Source organism: Erythrolamprus reginae, chromosome 2 (genome assembly GCF_031021105.1).
Source record: "Erythrolamprus reginae isolate rEryReg1 chromosome 2, rEryReg1.hap1, whole genome shotgun sequence".
NCBI lineage: Eukaryota > Metazoa > Chordata > Lepidosauria > Squamata > Dipsadidae > Erythrolamprus > Erythrolamprus reginae.
The window spans coordinates 156,117,751-156,139,353 of NC_091951.1; the positions used below are offsets into that span (position 1 = coordinate 156,117,751).

General features: G+C 40.9%; 1 protein-coding gene across 1 annotated transcript; it reads left to right on the top strand.

Moving 5' to 3' along the window:
- Window positions 1–1,214: 1,214 nt before the first annotated feature.
- On the top strand, window positions 1,215–21,214 carry ARHGDIA (Rho GDP dissociation inhibitor alpha). The gene is made up of 6 exons (XM_070740091.1): window positions 1,215–1,431; window positions 15,150–15,360; window positions 16,528–16,611; window positions 17,521–17,597; window positions 17,729–17,792; window positions 19,621–21,214. Exons 2-6 carry the CDS (start codon window positions 15,171–15,173, stop codon window positions 19,818–19,820), a joined length of 615 nt encoding a protein of 204 aa, XP_070596192.1. The 5' UTR covers window positions 1,215–1,431; window positions 15,150–15,170; the 3' UTR covers window positions 19,821–21,214.
- Window positions 21,215–21,603: the final 389 nt, after the last annotated feature.

Below are 21,603 nucleotides of genomic sequence, written 5' to 3' on the forward strand. Positions count from 1 at the left end.
TATTGATTGATCTGTGGATATTTTGCTAGGACAGTTAAAAAACATACCAGTAATACTTTAGAAATTTGTAATAGGACATCAATATTTGGAAAAATAGAAAAAGCTGCCCTTGAATGAATTATAGAATATGCAACATGTAGAATTTGTAGAATGGTTAATATGGAATGGTGTAAAGTACAGAACCCACAATCGGAATGCAATTATAGTACTGTATGCTAGGATTTTTGCCACTTCTTTACCAGCTATTCGTCCTAATAATTGAAGACAATCTCAGTGCTCATTTGCTGTTAAGTGGGAATTACAGTATAGGACAAGGTGGTTAGATGGTATCATCCACGCAGTGAACAATTCGGACAAACTCTGGGAAATGATGAAGGACCAGAGCTGGCGACTGAATAACAGAACTGCACAAAACTTGTAATAATCAAGATGGTTGGGAGGAGGGTTTCAGGTCTTTAGTTAAATTGTTACTATATTATAACTGATCTTGTGCAATGGTTCTTCATAAAAATGATAGTAAGGCAACGAGTTAAGGCAAAATCGGCCACCCCACCATGTTTTGGGGCCCTCCCTCTTCTCCAATGCCTGATAAAATTCATAGGCTTTATGGCCTCCATGAATACTGTATTGGAGAAGTTGCTCTTCAGTTATATTTGGATTTGCAGGACCTGCTGTAGTCTGCTTAAATTTAAGAAGGAAAATTTTATTTTTATTTGGATTTATATGCCGCTCAACTCCCAAAGGAATCTGGGATGGATGGGAATGAACTGCAGTTTTGGGTTAGATAACCGGTATAGACGCACACACACAGAGAATAAAGGATAACCAATTTTCTTCCATCTAACGTTGAAGGAAAGAGTTAAGTTTTGAAATTATTGGAAGAATCGTCGGGGAACGGTTTCCCAGTACTGCTTAACGTCCGGCAGCAAGCAGTCAATTTTTATGTAGAAAGCGTGCCGGGAACTCGACCTTTACTTGGGGACCTCTTGCTCTCCTTCCACACAATAGGAGCACTCTGCACAGGAACCGAAAGTCCGCCAAGATGGCTGCCGGGCGAGGTGAGAGCGACTCCGCCTCGTTGCCCGTCCCTCTTCCCCACCCGCCTTTCTCCATCCAAAAACAAGGCGTTAAAAGGAGGTTCTAGCCATGGAATACATTCTCTATGGTCTCTCCTCACACGTTAGCTTCACCCCCTCCCACCTTCCGTGGCCTTTGATTAGGGAGACCATTTAAGGGAAGTGATGTCTCGGGAGGAAAGCACCGAAGAGCAGTGGAAAGAAAGCCCCGCTTGCTTTCTCGAGAAAGGAAGTGACGTCTGAGATCAGTAACACGGAAGTGCGGGGGTGCGCGCGCGGGGTAGATCTGGGCGGTGGCGGGCGGCGTTCGTCACCGGCGGCAGCAGCAGCAGAGCGCGGAGAACGCACGTGCTGGGTAGGTTGCATTTGCTTCGGACGAGGGTTGGGCCGAGCCAGTGCCTGTGTCTGAGGGGGTGGGTTGTGCCCCCCCCCCCCGGTCTTGTTCCATCGTCCTTCCTAATTGGCGCCTCCGCACTTGCCTCTGCCTGCTCGATTTTCCCTTGCAGGAGATCCGCATGCCGAACCTAACCAGGCTTTGCGCTGTGGGCGCTCCGCGCCTTCAGACACCGTGGTCCGGTGGCTTTCGGTAACCTTCCGAAACATCCCCTTGCTTTCAGTTTGTATAGTGCCGTAAATAGCTGAGCTTCCGCTCCGCCCAATTTGGACTTTGGGTCTGTAACTTTCTTGGAGCATTTTTTTCCTCAATTCATAAAGAATTCTATTCTCACTGCTGGGGGAGTCACTCGTAGCTTCTCTCCTAGCGTTTCATGTGTTAGTTAAATACTCGGTGTAGGTCACCATCAACATTTGTACCCATTTTTGTCTCCTCTTAAATATTATTTCCTCTGAATTCCGTCGGATAATCTCTCTGCTTTTATTTGTTCAAAATGCTCACCCAGGATTAATTTAATTGTGGTTTATTCAAACAGTTCAGTTTTCTGGGTTTACACAAAACTCTCAACTAAGTAGGAGAGTTAGAATTTCACAGCCTGCCGACCTTAAATGTAGTCAGTTAATTTGTAGTTCAGGTTATCATGAACACTATTTCTTTTATCTTACTGGTAAACCATAAGATATATACCTCACTATAATTGTAGCTGCTTTTTCATTACCTGGATTTATTACCGATAGTCCTTGTTTAGTAACTACAATTGGAACAACTTGGAACAATAGCTAAATGAAATTGTGACTGATTTTTATCTTGTTTCAGTTTTCCTTTGCTTTACAGACATGTGAAGGCCCTAAAATTGTAACCAATTCATGAATCATTGTTACTAAATAAGGGCCACCTGTATCATTGCACTACTGAACCATGGATGTGTGTGCATTTATGTAATTTATATGTTGCTACCTACTATAATTATAAACATCTCAAAGTGATAAAAACACATTTAGCTATAAAGGATTTGAAAATACTGTATATTGCTATTTGTAACTTTCTGGATTCGTCTTTCACATTTGCTTTATTTTTGAACAGCTTCTGTAAAGCCTACAGTAACTACAGTATTTTGTTTTGAAGAGGAAGATTTTTAATGAAGTTTTCATAGTGCCTCTTGAAAGAAAATTGCTTGGGAGCCCAAAAATGGGTCCCTTTTGACAAAAACAAGCCGTGTAGAGCTCTACACAGTGCTTCTGGAGGCCAGGGAGGATGGAAATGTGATACACAGAGGCCAAAAACATCTCTAAATTTAGATGCATCTTATAGTCCAAAAAATCGAATAGATATTCTTGGTTTTAGCATTTTGATAACTAAATTAAAATTAATTATAATAATATATTTCAGGATTTTGTTCTTGCCATGAGAAGAATGTCATCTTTTGGCATCAGATGTAATGATGCAAATAAAAATGAAATCACTTTAAGGAACATGTGGTCTGTTCTGGTTTCTGTGTAGAGTTAAGATGACAAGTGGTTATGTTTTACACCTTGCCTAAAGTGATTATGATAATTTGTTGTAAGATCTACTAGTAGCAGAGATGATGAATGTGGTGAAATTCTGTCTTGACAAGCTGCTTGTACACTAGTGCATATTAGTCCTTTGACAACATTTTAAGTCTGAAAACAAAACAAAACCCTTCCCTGTATAGGCCTGAATACAAAGCATCTGAAGAAGTGTTTTGTCTCATCCTCATTGATTGGCAGTAATGAGTATAGAAATGTATGTGCCATTTTTCTAGGCATACATCAATCATATCCCTATTCCTTCTCAGTTAATTTGGGTACTCTTTGCGCAAGGTTGTTCATCCTATGCTTTATTTAGAGGAACATGATGTTGATGAAATACTGTAGAGATACATGTAATGGGGCAAAAGCCTGATTCTTGATTGAACCATTCTTCATTGAAAAATAATGAAAATGTTGAAAAACTTCCTGATTAGAAAAAATGCTAATGAAGAGATGGTGTCACTATTTTGTCATGTTGTGGACATAAATTAGTTGCTGCTGAGTGTGATGTGAAGTACAGCCTAGCATAGTTAAGGTAGAAGATTGCAAATACTGTAATTGTGAATTAGATATTTGAGAGAAAAGGATTGCATTGGTTCAATATAGTAGGTGTTATTGACATTGATTACCACTGTGTCAATTGATTTACCAAATTGCCTGATTGTAATTTTCTTCATCTGCTAGTGTTGTGCCACTCTTCTGTAAAGATTGTTCTTCTTTCCAGCATTCAATACTGCAAGCACACAACTCTTACTACTACTTGTTACTAATTTTCTTTACATTGTATTTTTATTGTTTATATTATATTATTTGATTTTATATTTATTTGATTTGCACATCTCATCTAAGCAACTCTGAGTGACTCATAAGTTTTAGGCCAGTATTTTCTGTTTGAGAACTTCCTGATACTTGCAATTAGCAGTAAAGTATTTCTAATAAAAGAAAATATTCCTGAAATGAGTTGTTTTTTACTCTTATCAATATTTACTGCAATGTTTCCATTGGATTATGGATCTACTTTGATGTTACCAGTTTGGATAATGAAACATTGCAAGAAAACAACCAAGCTGAGCACCAAAGACCCCATCATATTTCCAATTCATTGACTGGAATCCAAGTGAATTAATGGTTGAATGTTGAGAACCATTTGCATAAGAAGCTTCTAGTTTCTCTGCTGCAGATTTTCCTAGTAGCAAAACCCTCAGTCTTATTTACATCACTGAATATTTCCCTGTCGGTTATAATCGTATTAAGTCTATTTCTGTTTTATGAGAATAGTTTTTGAGAGTTTGCTTCCATTTAGTTTTTCTTTTTGTTTTAGAGGTCTTCAAACAGTTGAGGCTCGTTGCAAGAACTGAAATTAGTAGAAAAATTGTTTAAACCAGATTGATTAGGGCAAGCTACAAATATGTTGCACAGGTTTTCTCCATTACCACAGTTATCAGGGAGTGGATCCTGGGCATTAGTTGATGACAAGAGTTAAAAGGACTGTATTTAACACTATATAAAAATATTTCCAATTAACAATAGAATCATTTATTGCTGCCCAGAATATAAAGTGATACTTATTTAAAATGGAGACACCACGTTTTTTAAGGATTCATGGTCCACAGGCCAACTTTCTTGTGTTTTGCATTTCCTAATCTACATTTAGGGCCACTTTAAATCTTTAAATTCAGCTGTTAGATTCCAGCCTCTTCTTTATATTTTTAAAGCTGTATTAATGTTGAAACAGCTCTTCATTTTAAGGGTTCTTGTTGTTAGTTGTGGTGTCCGACCCATTGTAACCCCATGGACAACATTCCTCCAGACCTTCCCGTTCTCTACCATCCTCTGGAGGCCCTTTAAGCTCACACCTACTGCTTCAATGACTCCATTCAGGCCACCTCATTCTCTGTTGTCCCCTTCTTCTTTTCTCCTCAATATTTCCCAGCGTTAGGCTCTTCTCCAGGGAGTCCTTCCTTTCAATTAAGTGGCCAAAGTATTTGAGTTTCATCTTCAGGACCTGGCCTTCTAAAGAGCAGTCAGGTTTGATGTCCTCTAGGACTTGCCAGTTTGATCGCTTTGCAGTCCAAGGGACTTGCAGGAGTCTTCTGCAGCACCGTAGTTCAAAGTCCTCAATTCTTTGACGCCCAGCCTTTCTTATGGTCCAACTTTCACAGCCATACATTGCAACTGAGAAAACTATAGCATTGACTACACACACTTTTGTTGGCAGGATGATGTCTCTGCTTTTAGTATGCTGTCTAGATTTGCCATGGCTTTCCTCCCCAGGAGCAAAAATCCTTTAATTTCTTGGCTATAGTCCCCATCTGTGGTGATCTTGGAACCCAGGAAAATAAAATCTGTCACTACGTCCATTTCTTTTCCATCTATTTGCCAGGAATTGAGGGAGCCAAATGCCATGATCTTAGTTTTCTTCATGTTGAGTTTCAAGCCAATTTTTGCACTCTCCTCCTTCAACCACATCAAGAGGCTCTTTAGTTCCTCTTCACTTTCTGCCATTAAGAGTGATATCATCTGCATATTTGAGGTTGTTGATATTTCTCCCGGCAATATTAATTCCAACTTTTGATTCATTTAGCCCCGCCTTTCTCATGATGTGCTCTGCATATAAGTTAAATAAATAGGGCAACAGTATACAGCCTTGCCGAACTCCTTTCCCAATTTTGAACCAATCAGTGGTTCCGTATCCTTGACCCACATATATGTTTCTTAAGAGACAAATAAAGTGGTCTGGTACGCCCATCTCTTCAAGAACTTGCCACAATTTGTTGTGATCCATACAGTCAAAGGCTTTAGGATACACATTTCCAATTGGCTCTTCTGTAAGCTTTATTTAAGACAATATATGTTTGTATTCCTAAAAGACCTGTTAATCTATATTGGTACTTGAAGCACATTCTTAGTATACCTACAAGCTGTCACAGTCATTCTTTTCTGACTCTCCTTCCTCTTCCCGACCCTTCTCATATTCCAAGACAGCAGTCACCAACTGGTGGTCCGCAGAAAAATTATTTGCATTTTTTATATTGTACTAAATATTATTTATCTTTTAAAAATCATATGAGTGGTCTGTGGGATTTAAAATTATGAATTTGGTGGTCCCTGGGGTCTGAAAGGATGGTGACCCCTATTCTAAGGGACACTTACTGATCAAGGCAAAATTGGAAACATAATATTAGACAACCGAGTTGTGCTTCCAGAGATCAAAAGCTGCTGTATAGGCATTTAGCGTTTATACTGTTTTAATAAAGATTGCAAATTCAAGAAAATTGTGAACACTTTTCTCTTTAAAATATCTTCGTTTGTAATAAACATTAGTTTGGGAAGGTTCTTTGTGCAACATAACACCTCTTCTGCATTTGGCTTATTTAAAATGGTACCCTCTTAAATAAGGCAGCTGAGATAAAGAAATATCTCAGTTGAGTTATTTAAGAGAATATCTTGCTACATCTGTTGTCTTAATGCCAGCCAGATTTGTTTTTTCCTTTCCCTCAATTTTAACTTGGGCTTTTTTAAAACCTTGTTACTTGATAGTAATTTTTTTGGAAATACAGAGACTTTCAAATTATATTGTGTAACTTGTTGTCTTAATAAAAAATATAGCAATATATATCTTATCTAAACATGTCATTATTTTTGTCAATTTCATTGTTGCTCAAGTTCTCAAATGCAGAAATCAGATGTATGAAGAAACTTCATATGCATATTGTACTGTCTTATTGTGATTTATACTTCCTGCAGATGTATATCTGCAAACTGCATGTCCATATGGGTTCTACTGCATGCATCTATTATGATACTATAGTCCAGGGGGTCAGCAACCTTAAACACTCAGCCACCTGGACCTGTTTCCCACAGAAAAGAAAACATCAGGAGCCACAAAACTCTTCCCGTGCCTGACTATTTCCTGAGCAGAATTAGTTGAATTAAACGTTCTGTTTTTTTCTGAAACTTTACTTTTCTTGGATTTATCCATGGTTGGCCTACCGGAGGTCAAAAAGCTCAATAAATCGTGTGCTAGCAGATATCACATATTGGCAGTTGTGACACATATCTTGAGCAACAGGGAGCCACAGCAGACGATGAAAGTGCTCCAGAGCCACAGGTTGCTGACCCTTGCTTTAATCTTTTCTGTGCTGCAGTATAATGATTTCCCTTGCTGAAAAGGCTAACAATATTTTGGAATATCAAATTACTGGGTTTTCTGTGTAAACACTCTAGTTCATTGATGGCAAACCTTTTTTCCCTTGGGTGCTGAAAGAGCATGCACACGTGCTATTGCACATGTGCGAGTACCCACACCCGTAATTCAATGCCTGGGGAGGGTGAAAACAGCTGCCCCTGGCCTGTTTCCCAACTTCTGGTGGGCCCAGTAGGCTTGTGTTTTACCCTTCCCAGGCTCCAAAGGCTTCCCTGGCATAGGGGGAGGGTAAAAACCTCCTCCCCCATCCCCCCAGGGGCTCCTTGGAAGCCAAAAACGCCCTCCTAGAGCCTCTGTGCAAGCCAAAAATCAGCTGGCCAGCACACATGTTGGAGCTGAGCTAGGGCAACAGCTTGCGTACCAGCAGATATGGCTCCTCGTACCACCTGTGGCACCTGTGCCATAAGTTTGCCATCACCGCCCTAGTTTGTTTGATTTTAGGGTTTCTGGAAAGCCTTGAACAGTGGGATATAACTTCTCTTTGAGTTCTTTTTTCTTACCATAATATCTACTTTGTACTACTTTAAACTTATTGGGAATTCAATTTTGCAAAGAGTTGGCAGCTTTATTCTTCATTTACTTTTACTAATTTTAAAGAGGTGAAAAGTGAAAATAATGGAGTCCTTTCCAGTTTCTTCATAGCTCTCTGAGTTTTCTGGGCGGGGCACCCGAGAATGTAATTTAAATGAATCTGCAGGTATATAGCTACACCTGCAAATTACAGATAAAAGGCTTTTGTTCCTTCTAGGCATTTTTATTCCACTGAACCTAGTAAACTGTTGAGGAGGAGGAAGTTCAGATGTTCTGGCAAATTATTTCTAGCACAGTCTTTCTCTGTTAATGTGGGCATGGTATCTACGATCTGATGATCTTAAGAGGCAGTACTTGATCACAGGAGTCACAGTACCTGTATTGATTGTGTACAGAGCCCTGGACCTCTCTGCTTATTCTTGATAAGCAGGCAATATTGCTTCCTGCAAGCATCCATATGTAGCAGCTGTAAACCCTTCTAGGATGGCTCTTTCTCCTGTGTGGTGGAGTCAGGTTCGCCCTGGGAAGTTTGACCATCAAAACAGCTTGTCACATTTCAACAGTCATTAGAACAGGGGTGTCAAACTTGCAACGATGTCACGTAATGTATCACAACTTTCCCCCTTTGCTAAAACGGGTGGGCATGGCCAGCACATGACAGTAGGGATGATTTGAATCGGTTTGCAGAGCCGCTGGTAACGATCCCCCTGGTTGGCCCTGGTCCGCCGCTCATCTCTTATTAAAGTAGACAGCTCTTGTCTACTTTATTATGCACACAGAAACTCCCATTAACCCCAAGGTTAGAAGGATGCTGGGACATAACAGGAAAGCACCAGGTTGGGGAACGCAAGTAGATAGATCACAGGTGAAATTCAGAAAGAATATAAAACCAATTATTATAAACAAAACAATGAAAGAAGTATTTGTGTACCTCTTTTATTGTTTTGTGTATAATAATTGGTATAATCTTTTTGTAGGTCATTAGGGCAAAGACGTGACATGGGCTTGGCCACGCCAGTGGTGGGTTGCTCCCAGTTTGGACTGGTTCTTAGAACTGATATATTGTTGGCAGCAGGAGGCCTCACCACCTGCCTGGGTTGCAAACCAGTGGCAAACTGATTTAGAATCCACCACTGGGCTGTGCCCACCCACCCAGGATATGACCACCAAGCCACACCCATAGAGTCAGTAGGGGAAAAATAATAATTTCACCCCTGGCCTGCAGACGGCATGTTCAACACCCGTGCCTTAGAGTGCAGTATTAGCTTTGGGGCTAAGGAACTTGTTAGAAGAAAATATTCTGATTTTGTGATAGTGCTGCTAGGAAACCATTGTATATTTATAATTAGTTCCTCTTACAGTTGACCTACTGCATTGACCCTTACTGCATGCTCTTCATGTGCCTTAGCAGTTCTTTCTTCTGTTGTTAGGGTCATACTAAGCAAGGGTGTCTCAAAAGTTGTGCGATTTTCATCATGAAGTAATTTCTAAGCATAATTTGCACATGGATCCCAGGATGGGGCTCAGAGATAGGTGATCACTGTAAATATATTTCATTTATAACTATAATTTTTTCCCCACAAAGCCGTGGGTCTGCAAAAATCTATGGAAATCCTTGATAGCTTTTAGAAGAGTTGATAGGAGAAAGAGCGTTGGTGAATTTTGCAGTACAAGCTTGAGTAATATGTGGAGTAAGAACTACGTTATCTTTTGACCAGCTTAAAGGCTTCCTTTCCCCTTCGCTAAGTTGAAAATGGAACAGGAACAAAAGCTTTTCAGCCCTAGTTTAGACAGGAAAAGCAACTGAGTTGTACCACTAGTAGCAAATCTTCAGTAATGTTAAAGGCATGTGGACCCACCCTTGGGAGAGGAGCCAACTTCCTGACTTGAAGGGAGGGTGTGCTGCTTAGAGTGATGCAAGGCTCAGCTACATCATTTTATACTCATAGACTTGACAACCGGCTGGTCTGCCTTATGAATGCTACTGCTGTCTAGAGCTCTTCTTCAGGGCTCTCTGCATACAGGTGAAGACTTGATAAGGACTGAGTGGCTGAGGATTTTGAGTAGCCTTTTGGATAGCAGAGGTGCTTCCTTGATGCTGTGTCAAAGGTTCTGTCGGCAAAACCATGAGTTTCTGTCATTCTTCATGTAGTCTCCTATAGTGCTCTATTTACAGGTAATGGTGCTCTAAGATAGAGGGGTTTCCTTGGCTTGGATACAAAAAGCATTAAAGAGTAGAATATACTGTGTCTGTTTTTTCCTTGGAATGGACACATTGGCTGATATGATTATTCTAAAGAAATGCATCTCCGGTGTGGCTTTAAATCTACCAGTTTCCTTTCCCACGGGAAAGAAGCTATTCCTTTCCATTGTCTGAGAAAACCCCACCCCCCTTTGTCTATTTTCCTCATTCTCTGACCTGTAAATGAAAGGACAGAGAAGGAGGAAAATCATTTTTGCTTAATACTTAATTGTACGGTAGTACAAAACTACACTGCTCAAAAAAATAAAGAGAACACTTAAACAACAGAATATAACTCCAAGTAAATCAAACTTCTGTGAAATCAAACTGTCCACTTAGGAAGCAACACTGATTGTTTTTCACTTTGTTGTGAGCCGCCCCGAGTCTGCGGAGAGGGGCGGCATACAAATCTAAATAATAAATAAATAAATAAATTGACAATCAATTTCACATGAAGAGTTGTGCAAATGAAATATTCAATGAGAATATTTCATTCATTCAGATCTAGGATGTGTTGAGTGTTCCCTTTATTTTTTTGAGCAGTATATTTTGTTTTCTTCCCAGCAGTGTATTATTCATGCTTGATGCTCTTAAGGAGTGACCAGCGTATGGTTTGCACAGTGTCATAACTAATTCTATCAGAGAACACTTTAACAAGAAATAAATGGCTGAAATAACCTTGAAAGATGTTTGTGAAGAACTGGGATCTAGGGACTCGCTTGAAAAAGCCAAGTGTAAAAGGTGTGGAGGCAGTTGCCAAATTGTAGATAAGCATGATAGATAACCACTGATGGGAGTGTGGGAGCTGCTTTTAGACTCAAGTCTTCATTTTGGCTAGATGAGATAATTGAATTCTGTGTCACCAGCCTGTCTGTCCCACTTCAAGGGAGATCAAGTGCTCTTCCGTGGAAGCTACAGATCTGTTTGTGGCTAATTGCACTTTCCCATTTATAGATGATGCAGTGCTTCGTACTTGAATACATACTGTGTATTTGTTTCTTTCCACTAAAAAATGTTCTATGCTGTGTTTAGGAGTGGCATTTGCTATTTCTGTTCTAAGGAGATATTTAAAATATATTTAAAACAAGCAATCCATTTCCTCACTGATTCTTAGTGCAGTGATTTCTACCTCAAACTCTACCTGAGTTTCTGGCCCCTACAAGGGCAGAAAAGTCTTTTTTTATGGCTTACAGATACTGCACTTAAATTGTTTCATTTGCGACATTTGAGAGGTATTGAAGTGTATATCCAAATATAATACAGTGATCCCTCATTTTTCACAGGGGATGCGTTCCAAGACCACCCACGAAAAACAAAACACCACGAAGTAGAGATGCTATATTTACAACATAAATATAACATTAAAAAATGTAAAAAGCATGCCCCCCCCCTCTGCTGCTTGCCCCTCGTCCAGCGCTCCTTTTTAACCTGTGCCTTAAACCAGGAGAGAAGGGATGGAGACTGTGTGAGAAAGGCTTCGGGCGCTCCATCCAGCTCCGTCCTTGCAGTTCCTGCGCCGGGCTCTCCTCCTCTGGAGCAATGACGGATGTTCCACCAGCACTGTGTAAACGATATTGCTGGGCTCAGGCAGCGGAGCAGTGGAAGAGGAGGCGGAGGCGAGGGGCTTGCAAGTGGGCCACCCCCATGGCACAAGGTGGTTGCAGCGGTCAGGGGGCTGCTATCAAGCCCGGCAGTAGCGAGCAAAACCGCCTGCCCGGGGAACTGCCGCATTTGAAAAGCTGCGGCTTGGGCGTGGGAGGAGGGCGGCTCAGGGTTCCTCTCTCTCTAAACTTGCTCCACCTCTGGATAATTGTACAAGAGACATTGTACAAAAAAAGAAAGGCCATGGCTTGGCTTCCATGCTCGCCCCCGGGGGAGGGGCCGATTGGGAAAACCCATGATGTTAAAAAAAAAAACATGGAGTATTTTTTACATTAATATTTTTTTAAATATGTAGCCCTTCCGCGAAAGTCGGAACCGCGAAAGTCAAGGGACCACTTGTATGTGTGTTTGCTGCCTCTTCCTACGAGTTTCCTGTGACTGGCTTTCTGATATTTCCAGGACTGGGATAAGTGCCAGACATCAGAGCTTTACATGCACAAGCACATCTATTGGCCATAGCTCTAATATAACGTACACTTTGTCCTAGATTCGGTCCTCATCACCTGCAGTTTATCACCTGAAACTTTGGAGAGCTGACCCTAATTAGTTTGTAACTGTATTCCTGATGATGTGTCCTTTGGCCTTGTTCCCATATGATGATGATGATGATGATTATTATTAATAATAATAATTAGATTTGTATGCTGCCCCTCTCTGAAGACTCGGAACAGCAAAGTACAGTACAAATCCAATGATTAAAACAATTAAAATCCTTAATACATCCATAGCTCTCAGACTTCTCAATGTGACCAGAATTGTAGGATGTTGAAATTTAAATGCATCAGTACACCGAATTTGTAGTTTACTGTTCCTGTTCCTATGAATACAGGAATGGAGTCCTTCTGTTTTGACACTTTCAAAAAACAATCACTGTTTTACGGCTTCTTAAAAATGTATCCTATTTTTCAGACTACAGTATAAGATGCACCAAGATTTCAAAGTGGCAAGTAAGAAAAAAAGTTTTTGTCCTCTCCAGTCCTCAGTAGCCCTCTGCAGGCCTCCCAAACCCTCTGCGCATCCCGTTTTTCACAAAAATTGATCTGTTTTTCATCCATTTTTGTGAAAAACAGGGCATGCAGAGGGTTTGTGAAGCCTGCAGAGTACTGCTGGGGGAAGGCAAAACACTCCCATTTTTGCAAAAGATGGTCTGCTTTTTTCCCTCTTTTTTGGAAACATGGGGTATGCAGACGGTTTGGGAGGCCTGCAGAGTGCTCCTAGGGGCTGAGGGAAGGCAAAAAGCCCCTGTTGTTGTTGTTCTTTTTGAAAAAATGGGGATGTTTTTGCCTTTCTCCAGCCCCAGGAGTACCCTGCAGGCCTCCCAAACCTATGCACCCAATTTTTGTGAAAAATGGGCCCATTTCACAAAAATCGGATGCAGGGATAGGGCTTCAGGAGGCCAAAAATGGCTGCATTCGATATATAAGACGCCCCGACATTTCTACCCTCTTTTAGGGGGGAATGGGCGCATCTTATACTCTAAAAAATACGGTAAATTGGCATACTGCTTTATTTACAGAAATGATTCTGGTCCCCTTTAAGCTCCCTAACCATTCAAGGATAAAAATGGATACTGTAACTACAATGTTGTGCTATGTTGGAAGTATGCCTACTTGCTTGAGGAACAATAGGATATGTAGGTATGATAAAGAACATTTTGGAAGGCTAGGATGATAATGAAGTGTTCTTTCACCAAGTTGGCTAATAATTTGTCATTTAGGGACTTCCATATATGCTCTGGCAGCCATATTGTGAACAGACAAGTTCCTCACGGCAGCCATTTTGTGGAATAACACATAACTAGCTCTCAAAATTTGACTTTTGCTCCTAAGAGAAGTTGCTTCTCCCTAATTTAGAAGAATTGTTTTAGCACCACTTCATTACTTTCTTTTTGTAATATTCTGAGGCAAAGCATCTGGCATTATGGCAACTTATGGATCTGCCCTGCCTTATCTTGCTCTCGTCACAGTGCGGTACAAATAAGTGTGTACTTTTAGGAGAAGCAGGTTGATATCTGGGCAGTTCAGTGTGTCAACAATGCAAATTACTCTTTGACTTACAGGTTCCAGTATCTGATGGCGCCACTTTCTTTTTCTGATCTTTGCATATTTGATAGATGGAGTCAGAGAAATAGATGCAAAAGGAAGTAGTGAAAGCTACTCTTGTGTGCCGTATGTAGTTAACAGGAGATTTGAGAATGTGAAATAACTTGCTCAGAGTGTCTATGGTTACTATTGCCACCTGCGTCATTGATTTTTTTAAATTAATTGTTTATAAAGTTCTTGGAAATTTATTAGCTGCTCCTTCTTCCAAATGAAAGAGCTATTTAAGTTGGTCTTGGCATTCTGCCGTTGACTGCATTGGGCAGCTTGTGACTCTGCAGTTTTGTGGGATACTACTTTCCAGAAATAAACTAATTTGCAGGTAGTCCTCAACGTATGACCACAATTGAGCCCAAAATTTATGTTGCTAAGGAAAATTACTTAAGTGAGTTTTGCCTCATTTTATGACCATTCTTGCCCCAGTTGCTAAGTGAATCATCACAGTTATTAAATTAGCGACATGGGGGCTACTGGGAAACATTGCATTACTGCTGGTGAGTTCCAGGAAGACACATTTGTTCATTATTGTTAAGTGAATCTGGCCTGCCGATTGACACTGCTTATCGGAATGTTACATGACTCCCAAACACTGTAACCATCATAAATATGAATCTGTTGCCAAACATCTGCATTTTCATCATGTGCGTGATCATGGGGATGCCGCAGTGGTGTCACTTTTTTTCAGTGTCTTTGTAACTTTGAACAGTCAGTAAATGAACTGTTGTAAGTTGAGGACTAACTGTATTAAAGGGTTAAATAAGGTTCAAGAGGGAAATGTTTTTAATAGGAAGGTGAACACAAGAACAAGGGGACACAATCTGAAGTTAGTTGGGGGAAAGATCAAAAGCAACGTGAGGAAATATTATTTCACTGAAAGAGTAGTAGATCCTTGGAACAAACTTCCAGCAGACGTGGTTGGTAAATCCACAGTAACTGAATTTAAACATGCCTGGGATAAACATATCCATCCTAAGATAAAATACAGGAAATAGTATAAGGGCAGACTAGATGGACCATGAGGTCTTTTTCTGCCGTCAGTCTTCTATGTTTCTATGTTTCTATGTTTCTATATTACATTGTAGGCTAGAAGACAGCAGTAGACATTGCTTAATTGAGTTTCCCTTGAAAGGCAGAATCTGTATCCTACATGAAAATCTTATTTCTGGAGGGCAAAGTGCAAATGCTGTGCTCTTTCTATTGAAGGCAGTGCTGCAGGTAGCAATCTACTGTTTTCTGCTTCCCAAAGAGGAATCTGAATATTGACTATTTAAGGCAAACAGCAAGGCCAGTTATTTAAACTTTTAAAGCCAATGTTTGTCCAGGGAGAAGCAAATAAAACTGTTGCAGCCGCCAAGATACTTATTAATGTCCTTGTGTGCATCCCTCAGACATAGGACAGAGTTTCAAAGATGGCTGAGCAAGAGCCTACCCATGAGCAGCTGGCCCAGATTGCAGCTGAAAACGAGGAAGACGAGCACTCTGTCAACTACAAGCCCCCGGCTCAAAAGAGCATCCAGGAAATCCAGGAGCTGGACAAAGATGATGAAAGTCTACGCAAGTATAAGGAAGCCCTGCTGGGAAACGTTGCCATCACTACTGGTGAGTTACTGGAAGACACGTTCTTTCATTGAGGAGTGTGCTTGAGCACTAGAAGAGACGGCTTTGGACACCTGACTTAGCCTCAAAAACCAGAATATTCCATAAAGGCTATTTTCTTACCCTCATTACCCGGTCGGGATATAGAACCCAGCTGGCCTCTGCCAAGTATGGGATACTTTTATGTTCCTGGCTGTTCTTTGGTTCATATACTACTCTTAACTGCAATACGGTATGTAGCGTATGAAATTATGTGAACCTAGCAAACTATAATTTATATGCTGTGGTGAACTCAGCAAATTGAGGTTATGTAATAAGCCACAATCAAGGAAGCTTTGGCTTGCCATAGTGGTTTCAAATTTGTGGGATGCCTGAAGCCCTCATTTTATATGACCTTGCAACAATACTTGGAAGAAAGAGTTGGCCCTGTGCTTGTGTCCTTTCTGTTGGATGAGAGAGCCTTGTCCATTTCAATAGCAATAGCACTTATATACCACTTCACAGTGCTTTTACAGCTCTCTCTAAGCGGTTTACAGAGTCAGCATATGGCCCTCAACAATCTGGGTCCTCATTTTACCCACCTCGGAAGGATGAGTCAACCTTGAGCCCGTGGTGAGATTTGAACTGGTGAACTACAGCCAGCAGTCAGCAGAAGCAGCTTGCAGTACTGCACTCTAACTGTTCTGCCACCCAGACTCCTAATTTCAGAGAGCGGAGCAAATTGAGGAGATCACTTACGACTCCAGGAAGGTTTCAGGGTACCTAGCTAAGATCAGCAATCTGCCTTTTCTACTGTAAGCTGTCACTCTGCTGCAGTATGAAACGAGTGAGGCCTTTTCTGTTGCTCTGCTCTCTTTCTGCAAGTCAGCACCCTTGTTTTTCCCATCATCCTTATCTCCGTCTCTTCCACATGCTTTGCCAGATGAGTGGAAAAGTTCTGAAAGGCTGGCATTCACCACTTGCATTGCGAATCCTAAGACCAGCGTTGTCAGGCTAAGAAGAAAACATGACTAGTAAGCCTTCAAACATCTGGAGAGTATCAGATTGAGGGAGATTTGCATAAGCATTAATAGTTGCAATGCTGTGGGCTAGAAAGCTCTTAAAAGAATGCACTCTGTTGCAATAAAGGCAGAGAAGGTTTGATGTTTTATATTTTCTCTTCCATTGCAGACCCTACTAGTCCTAATGTGGTGGTAACAAAACTGACTTTGGTTTGTGCAACTGCTCCTGGTCCCTTGGAATTGAATCTGAGAGGTAAATAGGTTGGATTAAAAAAAGAATATTGGGGGGTTCTTAAAAGGCAGATACATTTATGATATACAGTTTTCTGGATACCTTCATCAGATGTGTAGAACAAACTTTAGTCTGGTGTATCAATAAATTGTTAAATCATGAGGGTGCTCAAGTTGTTAAGTCTGTTGCACCACAAAAATCTAATAAGGGTGGCTATTCTGGAAATTGTATTTTATCTGCTCTGTAAAGCCCAAGCTAAGACTCTTCTGTTTGGTCCTGCCAGTAAGACCTCCTTTGCAGAGGGGACCGTAGCATTCCCTGCCTCCCCACTTTAATTGGGAAAAGTTGGTTCTTCAGACCAGTGTTTCCCAACCTTGGCTACTTGAAGATAACTGGACTTCAACTCCCAGAAGTCCCCAGCCAGAATACGCTGGCTGGGGAATTCTGGGAGTTGAAGTCCAGATATCTTCAAGTTGCCAAGGTTGGGAAACACTGCTTCAGACAACCTGGTCCCAAGCTATGTAGGGCTTTGAAGATGAGAACCAGCACCTTGAATTGGACCCGGAAACAAATCAGCAGCCAATGCAGTTCCCACAGGAACAGAGGGAACTATCAGGATGCTGTCTAACTTTCTAATGCCACCTTTGCGGGAACAAAAAATGTTACTACAAACACTTATAATAGAGACAAATGTTTTGCTTTGTTGCATGTCCCGAGTCTTCTGAGAGGGGAGGCATACAAATCTAATAAATAAATAAATGTCGCTTTCTGATTAGTTTCCCATCTGGTTCATATTGGTGCCCATGAACAGCATGTTACTGACTTAAAATAATTACAACCAGATTTTAATATCGCATATAAAAGTGACTGCACAGGTAGCTTGCCAGATTTGCATCTTTTGGAATAAGTAATTCCTATTTTCTCTTTTAGGTGATTTGGAGAGTTTCAAGAAACAATCATTTGTGCTGAAGGAAGGTGTAGAGTACCGGATAAAAATCTCTTTTCTGGTAAGATCTCCTTTTGAATGATTGTACTGCGTATCAGAATGGTCAATCTGAATAATTCAGCATATAGTTTTGAGGGAAGGCATTTGGCCAAAAAGGTATATATTGATTTTATATATTCTTGCTCATTATAGGTAAAGAAGGAGATTGTTTCAGGGCTAAAGTACATTCAACACACATTCAGGAAAGGAGTAAAAAGTAAGTGTCCACTCTATTCTTTATGCTGTACTTGAGAAGTAGCTTTGTGTCTTCCCAAGAGTAGGGCTTAGCCTAGGTTGAAAGGAGCTGCAAAATAGAGTCCAAACTTGGTACAGTGGTACCTCGAGATACGAGTTTAATTCGTTCCGGACCTGGGCTCTTAAGTCGAGCAGCTCTTATCTCGAACGACTTTTCCCCATAGGAATTAATGTAAATAATTTTAATTGGTTCCAGCCCTCAAAAAACTCACAAAGTTAGTCTAAATTATGCAGAAAGACATGTTTTTAATGAAGAAATGTACATGTACATATAAATGAATAATGAAGTTTCTTTCACTTAACTTGTAAACTTTCTTAAACTTTTAAATTTACATATGTTCAACTTCTCTGCCACCCAATCCTGTAGGACAGAGGTCCCCAACCCTTTTTGCACCAGGGACCGGCTTTAAGCGATCAAGAGAGGAATGGGTGAATGAATGGACGGAGGGTGGGAAGGAAGGAAGGAAAGAGGGAAGGGACAGGAACAGAGGAAGGAAGCAAGGAAACTTATGAAAGGGGAGAGTAAGAGAGGAATGAGTGGAGGGAGGGAGGGAAGAAGGTGGGAAGGAGAAAGAAAAGAAGAAATAGAGGAAGGGAAGGTAAAAGAGAGAAAGAAAAAGAGCAAGAAAGAAAGAAAGAAAGGGGGAAGGGACAGAAACAGAGGAAGGAAGCAAGGAAACTTATGAAAGGGGAGAGTAAGAGAGGAATGAGTGAAAGGAGGGAGGGAGGGAAGAAGGTGGGAAGGAGAAAGAAAAGAAGAAATAGAGGAAGGGAAGGTAAAAGAGAGAAAGAAAAAGAGCAAGAAAGAAAGCTGCAAGCACCCCCCCCGAGCCCCCCAGGCCAGCTGCAACCTTTTAAAACACGCGCGCCGCTTCGCAGCTGTCTCCTGAAGCCGAACGCGGAAGTTAGCGTTTGGCTTCAGGAGACAGCTCCTTGGCGCTTGTATCTCGAATTTGGGCTTGTAAGTAGAACAAAAATATCTCTCCCCTCCCAGCTCTTATCTCGAGTTGCTCTTAAGTAGAGCAGCTCTTATGTCGGGGTTCCACTGTATTTGCCTAATGGAGAGGAAATCAATTCGTTTTTGAATGGCAGGCAAAAACAAGTGGAATAGCAAAAGAACATACAATATAATCCTCAACAACTTTGGATGGCTTTTGGTTTTTCTTCAATTGATCCTTCAATTAAAGATGCATTGACACCTTTTCTTCAGTGTGATGATCAATTGATACTGCTGTTCTCTCTGAGCTAGACTGTTCCACCCAATTAGAAAAAGATGATGGAATAGTTACTATAAAAAGAAGCAAAACACTTTAATTTTCACTTTCTGCTGATTGACAAAAATGAGGGCACTTTAAATCCATCCAGTATTCAGTCTGGAATTAGCTAACCTTTCTGAGGCATGTTTCTATATTGGAACCCCCAAAGACACAGTTTGGGAATAAAAATACTTGTTTGAAGTTTATTAAGAATCCACAATAGCAGAGCAAAATGTCAATGGGTGTAGACTTACAGAAAAGAATTAGATTTCAGAAAAAGGGTGAACGATGGACGGGCCATATCCAGAAATGAATATGAAGATTTCAGAATAAAGTTGGGTTTGAAAGAAATCTGGACACTTGAACACATAGAAAAATAAAGCTCAATTCTGGTGCTGCTCTTATTTTAGGTAACAGGGATTTTGTTTATATGACAGATGCCAGTGCATTTTGATCTCATATCTACAACTCGCACTGTCCAACTTCCAATGAGTCTTTTTCATTTGTGCCTTACAATTGTTTTTCTCTTTCCAGTTGACAAGACTGACTATATGGTTGGAAGCTACGGGCCACGGTCTGAGGAATATGAGTTCCTAACCCCCCTGGAGGAAGCTCCTAAGGGCATGCTGGCCCGGGGCACTTACAACATCCGATCCAAATTTACAGATGATGATAAGACAGACCACCTTTCCTGGGAGTGGAACCTGACTATCAAGAAGGAGTGGAAAGATTAGCCCTCTCAATGCCAAGTCCCAAGAGTTGTTCCGACAGTGGCTACAGTAGAAACCCCTCCCTGTACCAAAGTGCTGGCATTGGACAACCTTCCCTTCCCATTTTTAGCTCACCAGGAAGACCTTTTTGGCTCAATGCCCTGTAATGTATTTCCTCCCGAGAATCAATAACAATGACCAAACCTACCTTGTGCCTCCCAAGCGTAGAGGCAGAAGTGCTTCTTATCCCTCTCTGGCCTTGAGTAAGAGGTCTGCTGCTGTCCCATTTCAATACATTTCAGGCAGGTGGTAAAGGGGAAGCAAGCAACATTTCTGTCTGTAGGGGAAAGGATTGGGAGAAACACCCCACCCTCCGCATGCACACACACACACACCTTTGCCGTCTCCGAGCAAAGGGTGAGGTGCCAAGAAGTCATCATTCCATGCAGGCTGGAAACAGTTGGGGCAGCAGGCATTTGCCAGGCTTAGTCATGTTCATGGCCTACGTTTTCTCTTTGGGGGATGTGGGTTGCCTTTCCATTTGTGATACTTTTCCTGTAACCATGATGCCTTAATGTTTGTAACATAACATGCATCCTCCAGGGAGGGGCCCAACCTTCTTACTCTTTTTTATATGTTTCCTGGTCCTGTTCATGTATTCCCTTCCTTCCAGTTTGCATCTTCTAGGCAGATAAGCCTCCTCCTGAATTCACGTCTCTCAAGAGTTTAAGGGTGGCTCACAATAATACCTTTCCGGGCTCCCTGTACCCAGAGAAGCCCTTGCATCTGATTTAGGGAGAGGTGAGCTGTTGGTAGGTGTGGATGTTTACTAGTGCCATTGCCATTTCTCTGTTTTGTCACTCCAACTGGGTGCAGAACACTAAAGTCCCAGGGTAGCATCCGATTTTTAGGGCATTTTCCTGGATGAGCTGTGCCTCACCTGATCTGAACAAAGAGTTTGTTATGGACAAATATTCAAGAGCAGAGAATGCCTTATGTGTCTGGTCTGCCTTTGAAATCATGTGCCTGGCCTGTCAGTATTTATTATTGCCTTGATTAGATTATTTTTCTTCATGGTGCCCAAGCAGTCCAACTGTCCCCAGCAAAATCCCATTAACCTGGCAGTCGGAAGTAGAAAGTCTGCAGAGCTTCTCCTTTGCTTGTCAGATGGGTGTGTGCCAGCTCAACCACCTTACTCAGCTGGCTATTGAGTCCCAAAGTTATATTAGAACTGGGACCAAGTGAATGTCTGCATGATTCCTTCACTGCTCTCTCTCTGTCCCAATTCCTCTCCCCTAAGCCTTCCTTAGAGAAGATTTTTGTTAAATTGATTTGTCTATATATCTTATATCTGGATTAACAGATTTGAAATCATTGGCTTCCCCTTTTCTGACTGTACAATAAAATCATGAAACTGATTGTTTTGCTGTATCCTTTTTCGATTCCTTTCAGTCCTGCTACGAAATGATGGCCTTACAAATCTTATTTTAAAACATTTAAAGAATAAATGATTACACACAAGAAAAGAAAATGAGAAGAGACAGTGGATGGAAAATAAAAAATCAGGAAACAATATTTACAATTGATTTAAAATTTATTATTTCACTGATTGAATATATACATATATAAATGTATATCATCTTGAGAAACATTTGCTAATCACTACAAAAATTAATATTTGTATACATATCACTTTGTTATATAAAATACCCATTTTACTTACAAAAGAAATAGTAATACATATTTTACTGATTGCTTTTAATATTAAGTTCTCGTTTCCCTCTCATTGCACCAAACTGGTGATTAG

Coding starts and splice junctions, on each gene's coding strand:
- ARHGDIA (XM_070740091.1), top strand. CDS start 15,171: ATGGCTGAGCAAGAGCCTACCCATGAGCAGCTGGCCCAGATTGCAGCT. Junction 16,612..17,520: donor CTTGGAATTGAATCTGAGAG/GTAAATAGGTTG, acceptor TTTCTCTTTTAG/GTGATTTGGAGAGTTTCAAG. Junction 17,598..17,728: donor GGATAAAAATCTCTTTTCTG/GTAAGATCTCCT, acceptor TGCTCATTATAG/GTAAAGAAGGAGATTGTTTC.